General features: G+C 40.0%; 1 protein-coding gene across 4 annotated transcripts in view; it reads right to left on the bottom strand.

Annotated features, from left to right (window-relative positions):
* The window catches only part of diaph2 (diaphanous related formin 2), a 397,964-nt gene that overhangs the window by 244,674 nt on the left and 133,561 nt on the right, over positions 1 to 19,729 (bottom strand). For all 4 annotated transcript variants that reach the window (XM_022759875.1, XM_022759878.1, XM_022759876.1 and 1 more), the window contains 2 exons: positions 18,815 to 19,186; positions 13,786 to 13,900 (listed from right to left, as the gene is read on the bottom strand). In XM_022759875.1, coding sequence (XP_022615596.1) covers positions 13,786 to 13,900; positions 18,815 to 19,186 — 487 coding nt within the window. The remainder of the gene's footprint in view (positions 1 to 13,785; positions 13,901 to 18,814; positions 19,187 to 19,729) is intronic.

The raw sequence follows: 19,729 nt of genomic DNA, 5'->3' as shown, positions 1-19,729 counted from the left end.
GCTTCCCCCACTGTGCTAGCTTTGGCTAATGCCAGTAGAGTAAAATGCAAAAGTGACACACAAACAATTAACCCCAGAGTATTTCACTGGCCCTCTTGTCAGCCTGCTATCAGCACTTATTACAATCTGCTGCTTACTGCATCCATTCAAACTAGGGAAAGCTAAGGAAACATTAACAAGAACTTAACAACAAATTACACTTTTTTTGTCTGACTCATTTCAAACTCCCTAGGGGAGGAAAAAAGAAGAGTATTGTGAGATTGCTTGTTTTTTGCCCTGGAAGCACCCTCCTGGTAGGTGGACCACCCATGTCAGGTGCAGAGTAATGGGCTACAAAGTGACCCTTATGCTCCCGTCTTTCTCTAGCTTTCCCCTCACAGCAGGACCTCTAATTGCATCACGGGGGGGTTTCACACAACCAATTATAGATAGTCAATAATTGATACAGCTGTCAGAAACTGCCACAGATCAATTGGGACAGGTAACTGGTGTGAGAAGGGAATAGATCCAATGAAAAACCTGGTCTTTGCTTCAGCTCAACATAATGCACAGTGATGTGTTATATCGTATTATTTTAGCACATTTGTCAGTATGCTAGTAGGAGGGGTCATCACATATAGGGAATACAGGAGACGAGTAGCAACTGCAACAATGTAAAAAAAAAAAAAAACTGATAACAGCGGTACAGCAAGACAAACATCACTGTATCAACTGTAAGTTTCTATTATGAATAAGAAAATACTAAGAAACACTTTCACTGCTATTCTTCCGGCTGAAGTCTCCATTTCATTGCAGCTGAACTTTAATGAAAAGTGTAATATGTTCTTCACATTCACATCAGACATAAAAAAATCCAATGCGTTTCGCTGCTTAGAGTGATTAAAATTAAAATCAAGGCGTATCAATCCTCTAAGGTTAATTTGTCTTACATAGTATGTCTGTGGTGTCTTTCCATCCTGGGGATGCTTGTGGCCTCAGAAAGGTTAATAAGCTGCTTTACCTCAGCCAGAGATGGATTGGAAGAGTGTTGGAAAGGTGAAAAGAAAGGTCAGGGGAGCAGAAACACCTTAATGCAAATCCGCACAGTCAAAGTAATCTGTCTAGTCTTTAAAACCACTAGCTCCCCTACTAAGCAGTCTCCAACCACATCTGGACCTGTACTTTTCATGCAGCAAAACATTTATACATGGATTGACATCAGTCAGCCCTCATCTAGCAATGGGCAAGTGAGGTCAAATGTCTGGACAGAATGTGAATATGATAAAACACCTGCTGGAATATGCTGTTCAGTTATTTGCCTGCCCAGTGTCTATTTTAACGTAACCTGAGTGAATATTTCAGGGAAATGTGCAGCTTTAAAGCTGGATTCATGCTTGCTCATGTATACAGTGAAAGCAAATACAAAATTCCCAGGACCCTGCCTCTATACTGAAGTGTTACTGATGTGGTTTCCATTTACTTGCTTGTGTGGGTGGAGCAAAAGTGCAATAACAGTGCAACCTCACTGAAAGGCCTAAAGCTTAACATGGCTAAGTCTGAGTGTAGCTTCACAGCAGGCCCAGGCAGCCTCAGAGTTTTTGAATTTTCTGTTTGTTTATACAGGAAAAGATTATACCAAAGGCAAACAACAAATCAAGACAACATCAAAATAATGGTTCACACTTAAAGCAGACTTGTTCAGTATTCTGCACATTACAGCTTTAGATTATTCTGCAGTGTTTCAACAGTATACTCTGTGTTTAATAAAACATGGTCAAAAGGAGAGAACAAAGAAGGAAACAATCTGAAAATGCATCTGCACTGCAACAATAAAAAACAGAGCCATGTGGTTTATTTATAATTTTACCTGCCCATAGCAATACCTATATGCCTCCTCCTCTCTATTTAACACGTCAATTTTTAAATGATCATTTCACTATTCATATTCTCCAAATAAGGTTTCAAGAAAACGTACAAAAAGAAGCATCATATATGGAAAATAAAAATAAAACTGTTCAAAAATAACCACACATGCTTGTTAGATAAGAGGAATCATTACAAGCAGCTTTGAAAAGTTGTTTTTCGTCACCCCTCCTCGCTTACAGAAGCCATATTTCATGAAAGTGGTAAACGGAAAAAAAAACTTTAATTTATTTTACTTTTAAAAAAGAAAGAGCAGATTCAAAAATTGATACTAAGATGGAAAACAGAAAAAGAAGATAATGACTCCTACTTCAAGGGAGATGACAGGATGTTGAACAGTATAGAAATGAATAGGGGAGAGTGAAGTAAGACGGGAAAAAAAAAATAAAAGAAAAGGTAAAAAGCAAACGCAATATGTGTATCTGAAAGAAAAGTGAGAAAAGTGCAATGGACAGGTTATGTGACTGCCATGGAAAGGTGGTGGACCAGAGAAAAACTCTAAAGCTCTCTTTTCTGTCATACTGATAATGCAGAAGTGTCTTTGACGCAACATTCATTTTCTTCTATTTTCTTGGACTGCATCCTTCATTTCTCATGCTGTTCATTGATGTGTTTCTAATTTCTATAATACTACAAGTATAGCACATTTATTTGTTAAAAAATTATTGTTTATTATTGGTCACACTTTCACACTATCATATTCATCCACTATTTGGTCACTCACCGCTGTAAATAAGATAAAATGACTGACATGGGATTGACGCACAGCTAAAATGTGGGGCCTCAACTAAAAAAGTGCTGCGTCACATTCCTTGTTTACAGATAGAAATATTACATTATTAATGAAAAAAGATACCCGACGTGCCAAACTTAGACCTCTGGTGCAAGGCGGAAGTTACTTCAGTAATGAAATATTTAGGGCAACCAAATCATACGAGATAGCTATCACCATATTGCTGAGTAGCTTTATCAGACTGAAGCCCGTTAGTCTCCATGCTTTATTAGCATATAATTAACTTGTTTTATTTCCATACCTGTTATGCAAAAACAGGAGCACATTTTAATTACAACAGTTGTATTTGACACAGTTGAAAATAAAATCTACAAAACCAAACTTCAACAGTTACTAAAGTCACGAGGTTTTAGATTCTAGAGGTGCCAGTTTTAACAATTTCTCTCAAATGTCACTGTTTTTTGTTCTTTTGTTTTTTATTCTGTTTTTTCTCTTTTCAGGTGACTGTGGATCACAATTTGTAATCAGACTGGTCTGTCTGCCTTACTTTCTCCCTCCCTCATCTAAACCCTTTCTGTCTGTGCAGTAATTTACCTTGCTGTGGCGTGAGCAGTCATGATTGTTTATATTCAAGGAGGCACCATCTTGAACACGTAGGACTCTGATTGTTTACCCATCCTGCATGACATCACGGTTGCTCTCTTCCCCCCAGTGCTCCTCTGTCTCCTCTCTCTGTCTTTCCAGCCAGATTGGCTGTGGGAGTGTCACCCCCTGGCCCACTTGTAGTCACAAACCAATTCCACCAAAAGAGGCTCAAAGACAAATTAAACTTAATGCCATGTAACAAACTCAGTGGGCTACTGTGCACTGGGCTACTGTGCACAATAAAGACATTGTGTTAGCCAGTGGAGAAACAGGGCTTTTGTGCACTTTTTGATCTGTATGGAAATCATGAGTCAACATGGAGCCGGATGCAAAGCACTTTTGGAGAGGTTGGAGTTAGACAACAAGTATCAAATTGACATACTAGTACAACATTTGCAATTACAACTGATGAATTCTGTTAACTGCGTGGCCGACAGAGTTTGTGTTCGATCTCATTTAAGAGGAGATTATGAAATACAGCGGGTGGTTGAGTTGTAACAGCTTGAAAAACAAACTGTGTCTACAGGCCTATAAGACAGAAAAAAAAAAACAACCAGTGCTTAAGTAGAACAAAAGCTATCAGCCCCTGAAATTAATACCTGGCAAGAAGACTGAAAAAGCTGTGTAAGTTGCTAATAGAATATCGAGTGTCACTGAATCACTCACAATGGATTTGTGTAAAGTCTGCCACTATAGAAATGTATGAAGAATACAGAGAAATAATAGATATTTTCATTTTTCACATGATAATTATTGACAAACTTGCACATTTGAACCATTGTTAATTATTAGTTACTCTTTAAAAACGACTAAATATTAATAAAAGCAACATTGCTCACAAAACTTCCACAGACCTATTCCACTTCTTCCATGCATCACTCAAAAATCCCAATCCAGTGCAGCAGTATATCCACATAGTGAACAGTGAAGCATCACACATCAAGTATTCCCTATAAAACCGCTCTGCTCTTGTACTCATACTTCTGCGCTGGATTAGATATGCACTCCATATTCTGCTGTCTGGGATCATGGGGGTGAGTTAATGAAGCTCCACTGGGGCTTTTCCATGTGAAAAGCTCCAGTGACAGTGCTGACATTGTCCTCTTTTTAAAGGCAAGTCCCCTTGTTAATAAGCATCCTATCACTCAATTAGGCAGGCACACAGATACTGGATATACTGGATGACGCAGGGAGACGCACACAGATACACACGCCTCACAAAACACACAATGCCTTTCTTTTCATTTTACGCTAAATATCACTTTTGAATATATTACACTGATTTTACAGCAATACACTTAAATGTTTTCGGGGGCGGTGAAGGGACGATGGTTGTTATTATGTATGATATAATAAAAACAGACATATTGGAAATGTCATGTAATGGTAATGGTGAGGGAACATGGCCAAGATATTCAAAGTCTTGATGTAAAGGAAAAACACATTAGGCAAGACCCACAAATAAATGAATGAAAGATTAGCATTCAACTATCAAAAAGAATTGTGTTTTAACTACTATTTTCAGGATGAAGTTTAAAAACTTGGGTCCATTTGTGCTTTTGTTTGAGTGCATTCACTTCATAGACTTTTGTCCTATTGTCATTCCGGATTTATCACTATTGAGTATGTGTGCACACTTGGACCTAGGTATGTGGCTTGTCCAAGTGTGTTTGACAGAAACATTGTAGAAAGAACAAACTGACTTTACCATTAAGATGCAGAAAATGCTTGTGTAACACTAAGAAGATAAAATACAAAACTTTAAAGAAATGGGATTACTGGAATATATTGTTAAAACAGAGACAAGAAATATATATTTTTGTTGGCCAGCAGAGAACTAGATTGAAATGATAACACGGAATGATTGACATATCCAAAACATGTATTAGCTGAGATTATCCAAGGGAGTGAGCACGGAGAAGAAGAAATAAAATATTTAGATGCACAGGGGATATTTATTTTTGAAGAGACAGATTGTGATGAACATTACAGTGTACCTGAAGGCACATAAAAGTTAGCAGGGTGTAGAGTTGGGAGGCTGTAAGCGGCAGGTATCAAAGAAAGCTAATATTCAGAGGGCTAAAGTTAAAGTGCACTGTGATAGCCAGAATGGCTCTCATCTGAGAAGAGAAGATTAAAATCAGTGGGACATCACAGCAAGGCAATATGAAGAAGGAATGAGAGGAAATCTCTCTCTCTCACTTGCTCGCTCACTCTCTCTCTCAGAGACACAGATGCACACGCTCATAATATAGTCTCCTACAATAAACCAATTACTTGTCATTAATATTTAAGGGCCTAATTTCCATTCATATGAGATATATTAAAAACGTGCAGGGATGAGCAAGGAAAGGGGCTGACCCTGAGATATTCACAGAGGGCTGGCTGCTCCAAACAGAAAGAAATGAACATCAGGGTGTTTTGTGTTTTATTGAGACAAATGTCTTCTGCCTCTGCCAGCAATTAATGGCTTCCATTCTAAAATGGGGAAAATGGCACAATTTTAGGCCTTTCTATTCCAAAATGGGATAATATCCTCTTTGGTTTGCTTTGACTAATAATGAACATTTAATCCAAAATGAACAATTTACTTGCGTGAGGAAGATCTTGGGTCATCAAAACAATTCACCAAAGAGAAGCATCTCTCCACTCACAGTGATGACAGTTAACAAAATCAGTATGTGGTAAAATGCCAGTTCTGATCTTGTTTGTGGGAAGCTGAAGCTTATAAACAATGAGCTAGAGAGAGCAAGAGTGGGTGTGTTTATTTGGTTTTTTGTTGTTTTTCTTTTTTTCTTCGCTCTTTTTACCAGGTTGACCATCTCCAAAGAGATGGTTTCAGAAGCAAGCAGCGAAAGACGAGATAAGAAAAGAGGAAAGAAGAAAGGAGCAATGTGAGGAGAAGAAAAGCCCAGGATAAAGATGCAGAGGAAGCCTTCTTGGCGGACGCTCCCTCCTCTCAATTAACAGAATCAACAGCCATGTTCTCCAGGGAAACATGGAAACCATCAAGCCTGACTTCCCAACACTTTGACATAGAACATATCAAAAGATTATTGTTGTACACATGCTATTAATACAAGGCAGACTATTCCACAGTGGGCTGCAGTGTCTTGAGCTTAAACTCATTATACAAAAGCCTTTATTACATTGTGAGTATATGAGAAGACAGAGCTTCACTAGTAGTCTTGGGATAGCTCTTTCAAGAGCAACAAGCTTTACAAAGGTTTAAATCAACAAGACATGTTGATAGTGAATGAATACAGCTTAGTAAGATTAAATATTTTGAGTGGCACTTATTGTTACCACAGTTGCTGCTGCGTTCCCTGAGCCAAAACTTGTGCCCATAGACTTGTACTGGACATGCACTGCAGGGCCATGAGAACACTGTGTGCTGGTCAGCAACAGCTTTCTTGTCTCACTGAGAGGTTGCAGAGTGTCATGTGAGGTGGCCAACCATGTGTGAGTGTGTTTGATCTGGTGGCCGGGTCAGACCTGATGTTAACAGAGTTATTAGGGGACTTATTAGGGAGAGTCAGAGAGCCAGCTAAACCCCCCACTGATTCCATCATTACTGCCGTTGTGGCAGGGTCATTACCGCCCTGCTGCTGGGGCTTTGTAGCAAGGATTGAGAATCTGCTGGTGTGCACATCACATTGGCTCAGTGGGAAGAATGTGTGTGTGGGGGACAGAGTTGTACAGACATAGGTAAAGGAAAACGGGTGTGAGAGTGAGGAGAACTCCTGAGGGATTTGATCAAATCCCATGTGATGAGGGGGAGGATGACTGCAGCCATCACTTGAAGTCGGGTTTTAACCAAGTTAGCTTTCCAGGGCTGACCTTCACAGGCACAACACAAGTTTGTGTGCCGCCTTGTTTTACTATATTTGTGGGGTCCAACAGCTTTATTTATGATAATACATTCAGTGATTTAATTTTATACCTCAGTACTTCACAGAATATATATTGAGACACTGGAAATACTACACATAATGTGCGAAAATCTGCTTTAAATTCTTCAGCCAAAGAACACCCTTAATATTCATTATTACAATACTGACGCCTCTCTCTCTCACTCAATTTTTAGATTTATATCCAAAGATGCTTTATTGGTTTGATAACACTTCTCCCTGTCCCCTCCGGCCTTATTCACCACAAGCACTTGCCTGTGTTCCATAGCAGCCTAGGCATCATTAACACAGAGGCATGCTGGGAAAGGAAGTCCCAATATCCCTGCTCAGAGGGGTGGACTACAGCCTCTGATTCCTACTTCAGGATGTAGCCTTACATAGATCTTCATTAGTGTCTCTCTCTCTCTCTCTCTCTCTCTAGTACCATTGACTTTCAACCCCAACAACAACGCCCTCGATGAAACCTTAAAACATTTGTATATCTATGACTAGAGCATGACCGCGATTCCAATTGTGTTTGTACATCAGTGTAATCCATCATCAGCAATAATGTAACATTACCAGAATAAAAGTCATTCCATACTGAAATATATGTACACAATGCACTCAGGGATTTCAGTTGTTGTCAAATAACCTCCCTTCTTTCTTTGTGTTGTTTCTGCTGAGAAGCCCAGACATCACCATTACAAAGTGGCATATGCCCTTTGTCCGTCAGCAATTGATGTGGGCAATGGAGGAAACATTTTGGAAGAAAGGGGGTGTGAAGTTTGCCAACATCAATCTTGTTTCAAATTGAACTGCAAAGTTCCAGCTGAATGAATTGCCTTTCAAATGCAGCAGGCCATGGCTACACACATTCAATCCCGAAGTGAATCTGATTTGATCCCAGGAGCCGTACAAAGGCACAACCCACAGATTGATAAAGTGAACTGTGGGGAGATGAGGGTAGAAGAAAAAAAAGAGCCAAGTCAATGGAGAAGAGGGTAAAGAAAGCGGGATAAGCCAATACAGCTGAGAGAGGGAAGAAGGGGGGGGGGGGGGGGGGGGTGAAGACGAAAGAAAGCAAAAGAGGAAACAACTGTTTTAATGGGAAATATAATTCCTCTATGATGTGGCCAGGTTGTTCTACAGGGCCCATTTAATGTCTCATGCACAAGTTTAAGAGATTTGAAAAACCGGGGTGGTGAGAAAGAGCAAAATAGACATGAGTGTCTGTGATAACAGCTTTCTCAGCTCTATACAAGGGTAGCAGCAATTTCCTGATCAGAAAGCACTCAGTGGTGCCAAAGGTGAAATACTTCTTGACATCAGTGACTGAGGTGTAGTTCTGAGTGTAACACATTTTTAAGTCACAGAACGAGTTTTTAATTTCCACACGCTAGAACAGGATGCAACATGTAATATAAAAATATTACAATTAGAGCTCAGGTCATGAGGGATAAATACAGGTTCACCAAAACTCCATTGGGTGAAGCAAGATGAGAGACAGACTCCCTAAGATTGGCAGACCTGAACCTCCTGAGGAAGAGCTAGACACCAGTGAATCAACATGGACAGATGTCCAAGACGTTGCACAGAATGCCTGAATGGATGTGGGAACTTTCTCGGACAGTATGGACAAAAGGCATCATCCCATCATCTTGCAAAAGAGCATAGAATTGTTTTGTATCGAAGGAAACAGACTCCTCTGAGATTAGCCAGTTCCAAACCATTTCTCTCCTGACTGTTGAACAGTTGTCTGGCTTGAAACAACAAACGCTGGAACACTACCATATCCCCCACCACATAAGGGAATAATCACCAGCCATCTTGGAGGATTCAAGTTACGGTTCAAGACTGCCCATTTCACAACCCTGAGGCAGGACCTGGAAAAGGGAATCATAACGGGCTGCATTATCTCCCCCATCTTGTTTATCAGAAGGAATATGCACATAACAGTGGCAGGGATGAATCCAGAGGGCTGATAATGGAGTCTGGCACCCACCAACCTCCAGTCAAAGGTTTCATGGATGACCTAACCGTAACGGCTTCATCCCATATACAAGCAAGGTGGATCCTGAAGGCACTTGATGACTTGGCAACATAAATGAAAATTAAATTCAAATGAGGGACGTCAAGAAGCATGGTGATCAGAAATGGGAAAATGACCAGCAAGTTCCAGCTCCAGGTCCAAGGGGTAGTGGGGCAGATAGGCAAAACAATTGTGCATTTTATGACTAAAGCATGAAAGTTTCATCATATAATCTACATTTGTATCTGACCTCTGGTGACCTTGAGAGGTCACTGACCTTAGCACTGTATTTTTCCAGTTTTCCAGGACTATACATCAGGTCTGAAAAGTTACAACTACCCCTCTCATCAGTTGTCGAAAAGTTCAAAGTGGCAAAGTGCAGGGTTGAGAAGATGTACAGAGACTCCAGCAATGAAGGTCAAGGGCCGAGGAACTTGGATCACAAAGAGCCCAGACAAAGTGGGACCAGTCAAAGCAGAAGATCAAATGACCTGAACTTTGGAGTCCATATGTATCTCTTCCTGCTCCAATTAGTGTACGACACTCTTCCAACACCGACAAACATGCGCAGGTGGAGAATGAGGGAGGACTCACTGTGCAAGTTATGTGGAGAGAGAGGAATATTGGCACACATTTTGGGGTGACTGTACTTAGCCAGGGGAGATACAGATAGCATCATGACAAGGTCCACAGGGCACTGGCGGACATCTTGGAGCAAGAGAGACATAAAAAGCATCAGACCCACATGAGACTAGCTTTATCCATCCAGTTCATCAGGGAGGGGGAGAAGCCGCCCTCCTAAAAGAAGAGCCTCCTGCAGCTGGCACAGTCGTGGGAGGCAGTCTGACAGTCATATGATCTGAGGAGGTGAAGAGGATCATTCTGATTGAACTGACTTCACCGTGGGAAGATGGATGCGAAGAAGCCTCGGAGAGGAGGGCCACCAAGTACCAGTACCTGGACTAACGATGCAGGGACAAAGGGTGGTAGGCCTGGCTATCTTGAGTTGAGAATGGCTGTAGGGGTTTCCCAGCACAGTCTGTGTGGAAGATGCTCACAGCTCTGGGAATAGCAGGACTTAGACGACGACAGCTGCTCACAGGCTGGGGAGCCAGCGGAAAAAATCTCTTGTTGTATCGGGAACAGGTGGGAGGAGTTGAGCTGGAAGCCAGGAGAAAACAGGCAGTACTGGCCATCACTGCCGATCAACCAATCACCAACTGCAATGTCAGCAGCTTGGGATTCAGCCAAGGGTCTCCAGCGCAACCCACAGTAGGCAAGGTCTTAACATTCTGCTCGTGACTGGATTGATGCCGAAATATGATATTTAATCATCAGATCTTATTTGTAAACATAGTATCATTGGTATTATAGTGTAAATAGCCGCAACATATTCTCTACCACCATTGCCCACGCAGTACGCAGCTCATTTTATCAGCCATTTCTTAAACCTGTTCTTCTGCCCCAATTTTCATCTTGATGGTTATTAGACATTGCCTTTACCCTGTAGAGAGTTAATAAATCTCTTTATTTGAACTTAGTCATTGTCCTGTTGTGTTCCTTTGAAGTAGAGACTGGAGATCCATTGAATCGAGAAGTCACTGCTTCTGATATTAGAATGATCATATTAATCATATTCACTTATTAAAGTTCTCCTCAAAATCACGAGGAGTGGTGCCCCTTATTAATGAGGACTTTTAATTATTAATTGTGGCCTTGGTACACTGCAATACAGTGTTTTTAAACTACATTTGTTTGTTATGTGATTTGTGATATCAAGTTTGAATTGGGTATTTTCCTGAAACATATGGTTACCCTGTAGAAAGAAACCATTTTATGTTGACCGTAGAATTACTTAATCTGTCCATGACCTTCAGAGTACCTAAGAACTGGCAAATGTATTAAGTTTTCAATCAGGCCAAAGATCCATCTCATAATAAATGACAAAGAAAAAAAAACACATTTAGAAGATTGAAGCCAAGCTTGAAATCCCTCTTGATTATCATTTCCTTTTCTTGGTAAAACTCATTAAACAGTGAGACTCATAAAAGCAGCAGGGGAGATGACAGTCTTGCATTCTCAGTTGTTTTAGAGGCCTCTGAGCGCAATAACCATGTGAAAATTGGGGGCTGTTAGTGATTCTTTTTTTTTTCTTTTACTGCCAAAGTGTTGTTCTTCAACAATGCAAGCAACAAGCAAGAATCCCAAGGAATGTGGAGTTAATAGAAGCCTTTTTGCACCATTTTCTGAGGGCAGCTCTGCAGGGAAAGCATTTACACCTGCTTGCCTCATCTTTTACGATACACTAGTCCCCCAAAGTGTGCTTTACTTATAAATATCCACGTCTAAGATGTGGCAGAGATGGAGGTAACACAAAGAAGCAAAAGAAAAACCCAACAAGTGTGTGTGTGTGTGTGTGTGTGTGTGTGTGTGTGTGTGTGTGTGTGTGTGTGTGTGTGTGTGTGTTTAAAAAAAAAAACTGTTGCAATATCCCAGACAAATGAAGTCGGTTTTCACCAGTGACTTGTTTGTCAAATCAGCACAAAGGATTTATGGTCCGTGGTTACAATGAGAGGTTACAATAAGAGTACAAGACCTCAGGAATTAATCTTGCAAGTCTTGGCTTCTCCACCTGAACCCCCAACACCGCTTTAAACCACACCAATAACGTTTAAAAAGCCTGACTTGAGATGAAAGAAAACTCTCTATCCAAATAGGTCAAATTCAAAGTGGAAATAAAGCGCGATCTTTTAGACAAAATGTTTAATGTTCAAGCACACTTATTTTTATATATCCTCAGATGGCAAGGATTTGAAAAAACTATACTGCATGAACAGATGAAAGATAAAAACAAATGAATTACTATATCGTTTTAGGAAGATCCCATCGAGCACATTTTTTGCAACACCATCTACATCAAAGCCCTCCTCGTTGGGCGGGGGTACATATCAAACATTAAACAGCATTTTTCATTCATGAGCAAATCATGTTCTGTTTCAACAATAGAGGGAAAAGAGCTGATTCAGTGAAGTCGCTGCAGGGGTAATTGATAGGGATCCAGCAAAGGTAACTCCCAGGGGAAATGCTGGATCATGAATTCCTACCCGGCCAGCGGGAACATGGACTATCTATAGAACTTTTTTTTCGACCCCAGTGGGTGAGAAAATGAATTCAATAAAGAATTTAAAAGGACATTTAAAGCTGGAGCCATGTGGCTGTGGAACTCCAAATGTTAAGTTGTATTTCATTTTAAGACTTGTTCTGCAAATGCATTTCATAGCAGCTGTGCTCTGCAAACACATTTCTGATTTATTATTATGAAATGTTAAATTCATCATCTTAAATAACAATTTATGAATCAAATAAAAAGAGCACAATGTGAATTCCAACAATTAGACATAGACATTGCAAAGCTGTCAAAAAAGGTTTGACCATCAATTACTTCAGAAATGTCAGAGCATGTGTTAAAAAATAGAGTGTCTGACTGACATCCTCTGGTGATAGATGAGGAACGTGGCATGACTGCCTGGCCTTTCCCTGCGACTTCATTAAGCCTTGCAACAACTGTTCTTTCCTATCCACAATTTCCTTCCATCTGTATTACACCAGCAAATCCCCTTTCAGCAGCCAAGGGAAAATTGCTATTTATTTCACATAACAAAAAAGAGATGAGCCTAGTTTGTAGACCTGGAGGCTGTGAGAACATCGGAGCAAGAAGCCGCTGGCGGGTTGAGTGGTGTCCAAACAGGCGGTGGGTATATGGGAAAAGTTGGAAGATTCTGTATAGTTATGTCCACACACCCTGACAGAGCTCAGATTTGACTGTTCTGCGGTTGACAGGTCTCTGACTTCTCCCCTCCCACTGCTGCTAGAATTAGAGGGGTGTACTACACACACATATACACACACACTGTCAAAGAGGTGGAAAACACTCAAATTGTCATGGGAGGAATACATCAAGTGCCTTCACAAACCCTCTTCCATACAAAAACAAACTTGCTCTGTACTGCTTGTGTTATTCATCAGCAAGTTAGGTAGCCTGGTTGTGTATCTGAGAAACAAACTGGCCGGGACAAGAAAACTCCCATAGCTTCCTTCACAAAAGCCTCCCATCTTCCCCGATGGAGGATTGGTCTACTGGACTGGAAAAGGCAAGAAGCAAACCAAGCATAACTGCTCTCAGTTCACACATATACAGTACACACAAGTTCAAGTTTGTGCACATCCACATGCACACACTAAAACACTGATGTGAAACTACTCAATGGGTACAAAGAACAAATACAATGTGCAGCCATATTGTATTTCTAGGTTTCTCAAAGATGCGAACACATAAACACACTGCAATAAGAGCACTGGTATGCCTAATTGGCACAGAGATTTGAACTGAGGGCATACACACATGGTGTTCAAATGCAGGGGGGAGAGTGCTTGGTTTTAAGATAATTAACATTTCAGTGAGAAAAATGGTTTCTTAAGTGTCACAAGATGAAAGTGGCTTGGCATCTATTGCCAAAGAGGCTAAATGAAGCGTGTGTGTAGATTAATTAAGGAAGGGGTGAAGAGAGATGACGCCTCCTTACCTTTGCTCTGTGAGGAGAAGCAGAGGGAGAGCTGAGCAAATAGGTCAGGATTCTCAAACTTCTCTTCTTTGACTTTGATCCAGAAGCAATTCTCTGCCATTTCCTGAGGCACTATCTGCAATGACACAAGGTTTCCATTATCACTACAATCAGAGACCGCCATTCCTCCAACCTGCCACTCAAAAAGTTCTTCTCACTGGAGATGGGGTTTGTGTGTGTTTTTCCAGTGTGTGGACACACACATGCCCTTGTGTGTGCATCCTTAGCATCTGAGTGCCAAACAAGACGAGCAAAAAAGATCAAAAAAGCAAAAGGGGGGGTCTTCAGTGTTAAATACATTCTTTCATGTGATGACAAATCACAAGAATATGACCACGCTAAATGATGATGTCTGGATAGACCCTGATTGAACCAGACACATCAAAGCTTGACCTCTCCTGGGATGAATGAAATATCTGAATTTCAGTTTGCAGCACAAAATCTAAGAAACTCTGTTTATACAGTCCTCCTACCTAGATTTGCCTGAAAGCCTCTAAGAAGCAACCAAGCACCTACACATGCTGAGATGATGGCAGGCCACAGGGATGTTTTCTACTCCTCCTCTTTCATTCCCTCCGTACTGCTCAGTAGACAAGAGAGAAAGTAGGAGTATACAGAGATTCACACATAAACAAACCCATCCAACATATTGCAGTTATTACTAGCTAATGTGTGTGACACTACACTTCATCTTCTATACATTGTGTTAAGTGCTAATGGTGAGAGGTCTTAGTGTTGCTTTTTATTGAGGGTCTGGATGAACAGCTGGCCTATTGCACCACTGATGTTAACCTGCTCAAAACCACAGTAATTACATACAGAAAAAGGTGCAAGCACGACTCTTATGAAACATGGACAGATACTTCCAGGTGACTCTGGGAAATCATGCTCAAGGCCATGTACTAATGGTGATAAGTGTGACAGTGTAGCTGAGTCCTGTAATGGCAACAATAGGTGTTTTATAGGTTGGGAGGCTTACAGAACGTTCGACATGAGCTGGTGTTGGTTTTAAGTGTTGATAGCAGAGTGCCTTTGTACTCTTATTTGCTCTAGAACCTGCTCAAAGTCCTAGACAGCAGTCTATGTCATATCTGTGATAGACTAATTCAGAGAAAATGGCAAAACAGCTAATGTAGCCAGAAGTTCAATGGTGTAATGATTCATTGTCTAGATATTTCAGTTTTACTAATACCACTACCGACATAACAATAATAATAATAAATGATGGATGCAGCAAATCGAGCAACAGCTCGTGTAATAGCAGTCCCAATTAAAAAGTCCTAATTAACTCCCTTTTATTTTCATAATATATAATATTTTGCTTACAGAAAGGCACTTCCATGCATCTCTGACAAGGTCATTTGTTATGAGCTCTTCATACCTGAACTGGCTCTTATTTGTATCATTTCCTACAAATGGTACAAACTGCCTGCTGACCTGAAATATGCCATTAAATTACTCATTTTAAACTTGGGTTATGTACTATTAATTCAATTATGTTTATCTGTAAAGAAAATAAATTCTTAATTTACTTGAAATGTTTATTTATATCTATAATCTATGTTGTTCTATGTAGGAACGCTCTCTCCTCTAAAGCATATAAAAAAACATAGTGTATAGAAATTATTTAAATGACAAATGACATTTATAATAAACACTGTAAAATTGTAGAACATGCTAGTGGCAAGAAGGACAGGAAAGAGTGTGTCTGTAGACAATCCAAACCTGCACTTTTGTTTGTTTTTTTCCCATTAAAACATGGCTAATTAATTGGTGATATTATTAGTATTAACTGGGAAAGCAAGGCAGGCAAAAAGGAAAAAAAAACAACAAAAAAAACCTAACACTTCTGCATTTTACCTTACTCATGAAAGGCCAGCTAATATATCATCTAAAACTGATAAAACTTGTCATGACAAGAAAATGTTAGTAAAACTGGTCCTCTAATGAAAAAGCCTGTCAGCCTAGAAACACAATAAATGTTTAATGTGATTTTCACAAATGCAAACATTAATATTATCCTTCTCAATCCTGAGATAATGACGCAATACAATGTGCCTGGTAGTCACAGTCCTCTCAAGGCAGGCGCTAAATTCCAGGCAAATATAGCACTCTTAGAAACTATAAACCTAAGGATTAAGACCATTTGATCACAGAAATTCAAGATATCCACAAACATGATTAAAGAATTTGTATGGTAGGGGAAACTATTGTGTGTGAATTATCTGATTCTAATCTGATTCTAATATATATAATACATCACAGCTTCCTTACTTGATAGTAGCTAATGATACTGCCCCGTCACCAAAAGAAGAAAAGAAAAACAAAAAAACCTATAATGAGAAAAGAAGGGGGTTGAGACAGCTGCCCTGGGTTACACCACAAGATATGTCAGGAGTTTCCCCACAGCTGACTAACAAATTAAGAACAGTTTCAAAGAGACCAACCCAGTTTTCAACATGATGAATGAGAATGTTGTGGCTGAAGGTTTTGCTAAATTCATAGAATGAAGTACTGCACCACTGTTGTAATTTGTGAGTCTAAAATATCTGATTATCAAATAATGGTCTTATTAAGAATATTGACACATTACTAACTTAGGTGATTAGTGAACCAGTAAATCAGTTTTACCCCATGCTCAGAAATACAGGGTGTTTCCATTTAGCTGTTCCAACTCTAATTTTTCAGTTAAGTTCTGCTGGGCCTGACCAGAATAAAGATGGTATCTCTATGTTTGAGTTAAGGTATCTGGCACAACTTGAGCTAATTAACTTAACATAAGCCTGTTTCATGGTGCACTGTATGACAGAAGTTATTTCATTCATCCCACTGAATCCATGTTGCCTTTTTTTTTCTACCTTTCCCACGTTTACAGATATTTTTAATTAGCATAGTAAGATTACATCAAGTTTTTTTCATATGGAATGTAATGTTTTGTAATAATCAAATTTTAACGAGTTTCCATTATTTCTGTTTTTAAAATACTAAATTAAATGGACAAAATGGTAGCTACAACAAAATCGTATGTGTGTCTTGTTTATTTTGGCATTCACACAGTCCTTTACCTAATCTTCACTAATAAGTTTCTGTAAGACTCAACAACACAAATATAGAAGTAATGCTGAGTGAAAACTATGATTCAAGCTAATTTAATATGTACTTAGCACTTAAAACAAAGCTGACATTTTACTGACTCGTCCCATGTGAGTGTCTTGTACTACTGCTTCTGACCAAGAAGGCGCTGCCACCACATGCCTTGCTTGAATGTGGGACTGGTACTGTAACTGAAAATGTCAATAGTTCCACTTTTCCATATTTTAAAAACTGTCTCCACTAAAAGCAAATGTTACTTTACCTACACTAGTATGTATGCCAGAATTTATGTTTGTAGATATGCGATTGAAGATCATCTATGTACACATGGTGCAACAAGTCATGGACTTTCATCTACCCACATACTTTCATGTAAAACTCTAGGGTGTTCTAGAGTAGTTTTTTTGATGGCAGCAATATAAAGGTCTTCTTTTGCCAGTATCAAATCTATGTAGTCCTTGCTCTTGTCAGACTTGTATGGCTAGTGGATAGATGGGATGCAGGAAAAGTATCTTTTCTCTCTCCTTCCTCTTTTATACAACCAAATCATAGTTGCTTCTGGCACTCCTATATTTCCATCTGCTGCACAGAGAGACCACAGACGACTCTTGTCCCACTTAATCGACACAAGAGACACAGACTGTTTTTTCCTCAAGTGGTTATGAATTTCATTTGCATCACCAAACTACAACTCCTGTGGAGGCAAGGTTAAGGCACCTGCAAATTAACCTGTTTCTGTACATTTCCAGAAATTGTGCACCAGACTGCATACACACAAATCATATATGCAAATCCACATAGGCAATGCACATGACAATGAGTCATAATATTTAAAATATCAAAGCACAAACACACATACAGCCCCACCTGGTATTAAGATACAAACAAACGTCGTTTGTCTTACTTTTTGCACAATGGGTGTGGTATTCAATACTGCTGTAATTACACTATTTTACTGCTCAGGAAAGTCCAATATAGAATGATGCTAGCATACATGGCATTTTAAAGAGTTCTTTAAAGAGTGACAAAATTCAACCTGTAACACGATGTTTACAATGCAACAGTCAATGTTGACTTGCATTTTCACATTTCCTTCTTTCATTTATGTCTGTCATTTGGTGACCTGCTGTTAAATAAATAACATATTGTAGAAAGCAATATATACCCTATTTGTTTACTTGTGCTTTAGAAATGTGAAGAGATAACTACAATGGCCCTCAACACACTGAAAAATCACATTCAAAATTCCTTTTTAATACATGGCGTGATTCCACTAAAACCATTAAATGTGTACCACTAACATGATGTCAAAAGAACTGGTCTGATGTTTTGGTTGCTGTCAGTAATTGAAGACTAAAACGCAAGGTCACACAAGCATCAGCAAAGAACCATTAAATTAATGCTAAGAACTCCTGAGGCGATGGATAAATTATCTATGGTAAAATAGAGCCCACACGCAAGAGAATGTCCTATTGAAATTGTATTCAAATGTGATGGAACGTTACACAACCCAGTCTTCATTCAATTATGCTAAGAATGTGCAAATCCAAGGACATTTAAGCAGTGAAAATTGTTTACTCTTGAATCCTTTGAAATGGGTGCTGAGTGTGGAAGAGTGTGGCCTGTGGCTGAACGGTTGTTTGACTAGATTAAGAGTGCATTTGAATAGAGCTCCTTTTGGTTTGGATCTTCAACTTTGCATCTACGTATTGTGTACTCCAAGAAACCTCTCAAGCCAGCGCTCGCATGTGTTTGCATGTCTGACTAGGAAAATACTGCATAATATTTCATGTGAAATAACAGTGGAATGTTATTTCCCTTACAGTGTCAAATCACCAATATTATTATTGAATATGAGAATATTTGTTATAGTGAACCAAAGCTGGGGTTACAATACCTTGGTCCAGTTGACCCTCTTCATTACAGTTTCAGGCTTATAGGTCTTCTTGGGCTCCAGCCCATAAGGCAGCTTAATGACAGGTAATGCAGGAGGTGGTGGAGGCCCACCTGGGCCCCCAAAAAAAGGTGGAGGAGGTGGGGGCCCACAACCAGGGGGTGGTGGGGGAGGTGGAGGCCCTCCACCTGGAGGAGGTGGAGGCGGTGGTGGAATGCAAGCTTGGCCAGGAAGAGGAGGAGGAGGTGGAGGTGGAGGAGGACCGCCACCAGGTGGAGGTGGGGGAGGAGGCGGCGGAGGAGGAGGTGGAGCTGCTGCACCCCCTGGTAGGGGTGGTGGAGGTGGTGCTCCGGGTGCAGTTGGACCCGCTGCAATCTGCAAATACAGGGTAGAAATGTTAATGATGGTCCACAACTCAAGTGGTGGCTTAAACCAAACCTCAATCTGATGTAACTAATAAGCAAAAGCCATGAGGTGTATTTCTTTGCTACGAGCCAGAGAAGAGGCCTTGTGTGCTGTGAAAAACAATGTTGTACTGCCTGCACCACTTTGGCTTTTCAGTTATGTGACACTAGCTTTGATTGTGAGCAGAGAACAGGTAGTGTGTGTAAGTACCAAAATACTGCAGTATTTTATGTCAAGGATTAGAAGGTTCTGTGCAAGTGTTGCTTCCAAATTCAGACCAAATGAGGAGGTTATGTCCTTTTTTTGTCTGTCTTTCTGTCATAACTTGACTACGCAAAGAGATAACAATCACAAGTTTCCTAACCATTTTTGTGGGTATGCTTGTCAAGCTCACTTGATTTGCTTTGAGTGCTTTAAGCAAGAAAAGTAGGACGGTAGATAACATTTTCCTTCCAACCATATAAACAGTGCATTCAGAAAGTGTTCAGACCCCTTCAATGTTTTCACATTTGC

Source organism: Seriola dumerili, unplaced genomic scaffold (assembly GCF_002260705.1).
Source record: "Seriola dumerili isolate Sdu_G_001 unplaced genomic scaffold, Sdu_1.0 BDQW01000331.1, whole genome shotgun sequence".
Classification (NCBI taxonomy): Eukaryota; Metazoa; Chordata; class Actinopteri; order Carangiformes; family Carangidae; genus Seriola; species Seriola dumerili.
Note: the sequence above shows the minus strand (reverse complement) of the source record. Positions and strands in the feature narration are given on the sequence as shown.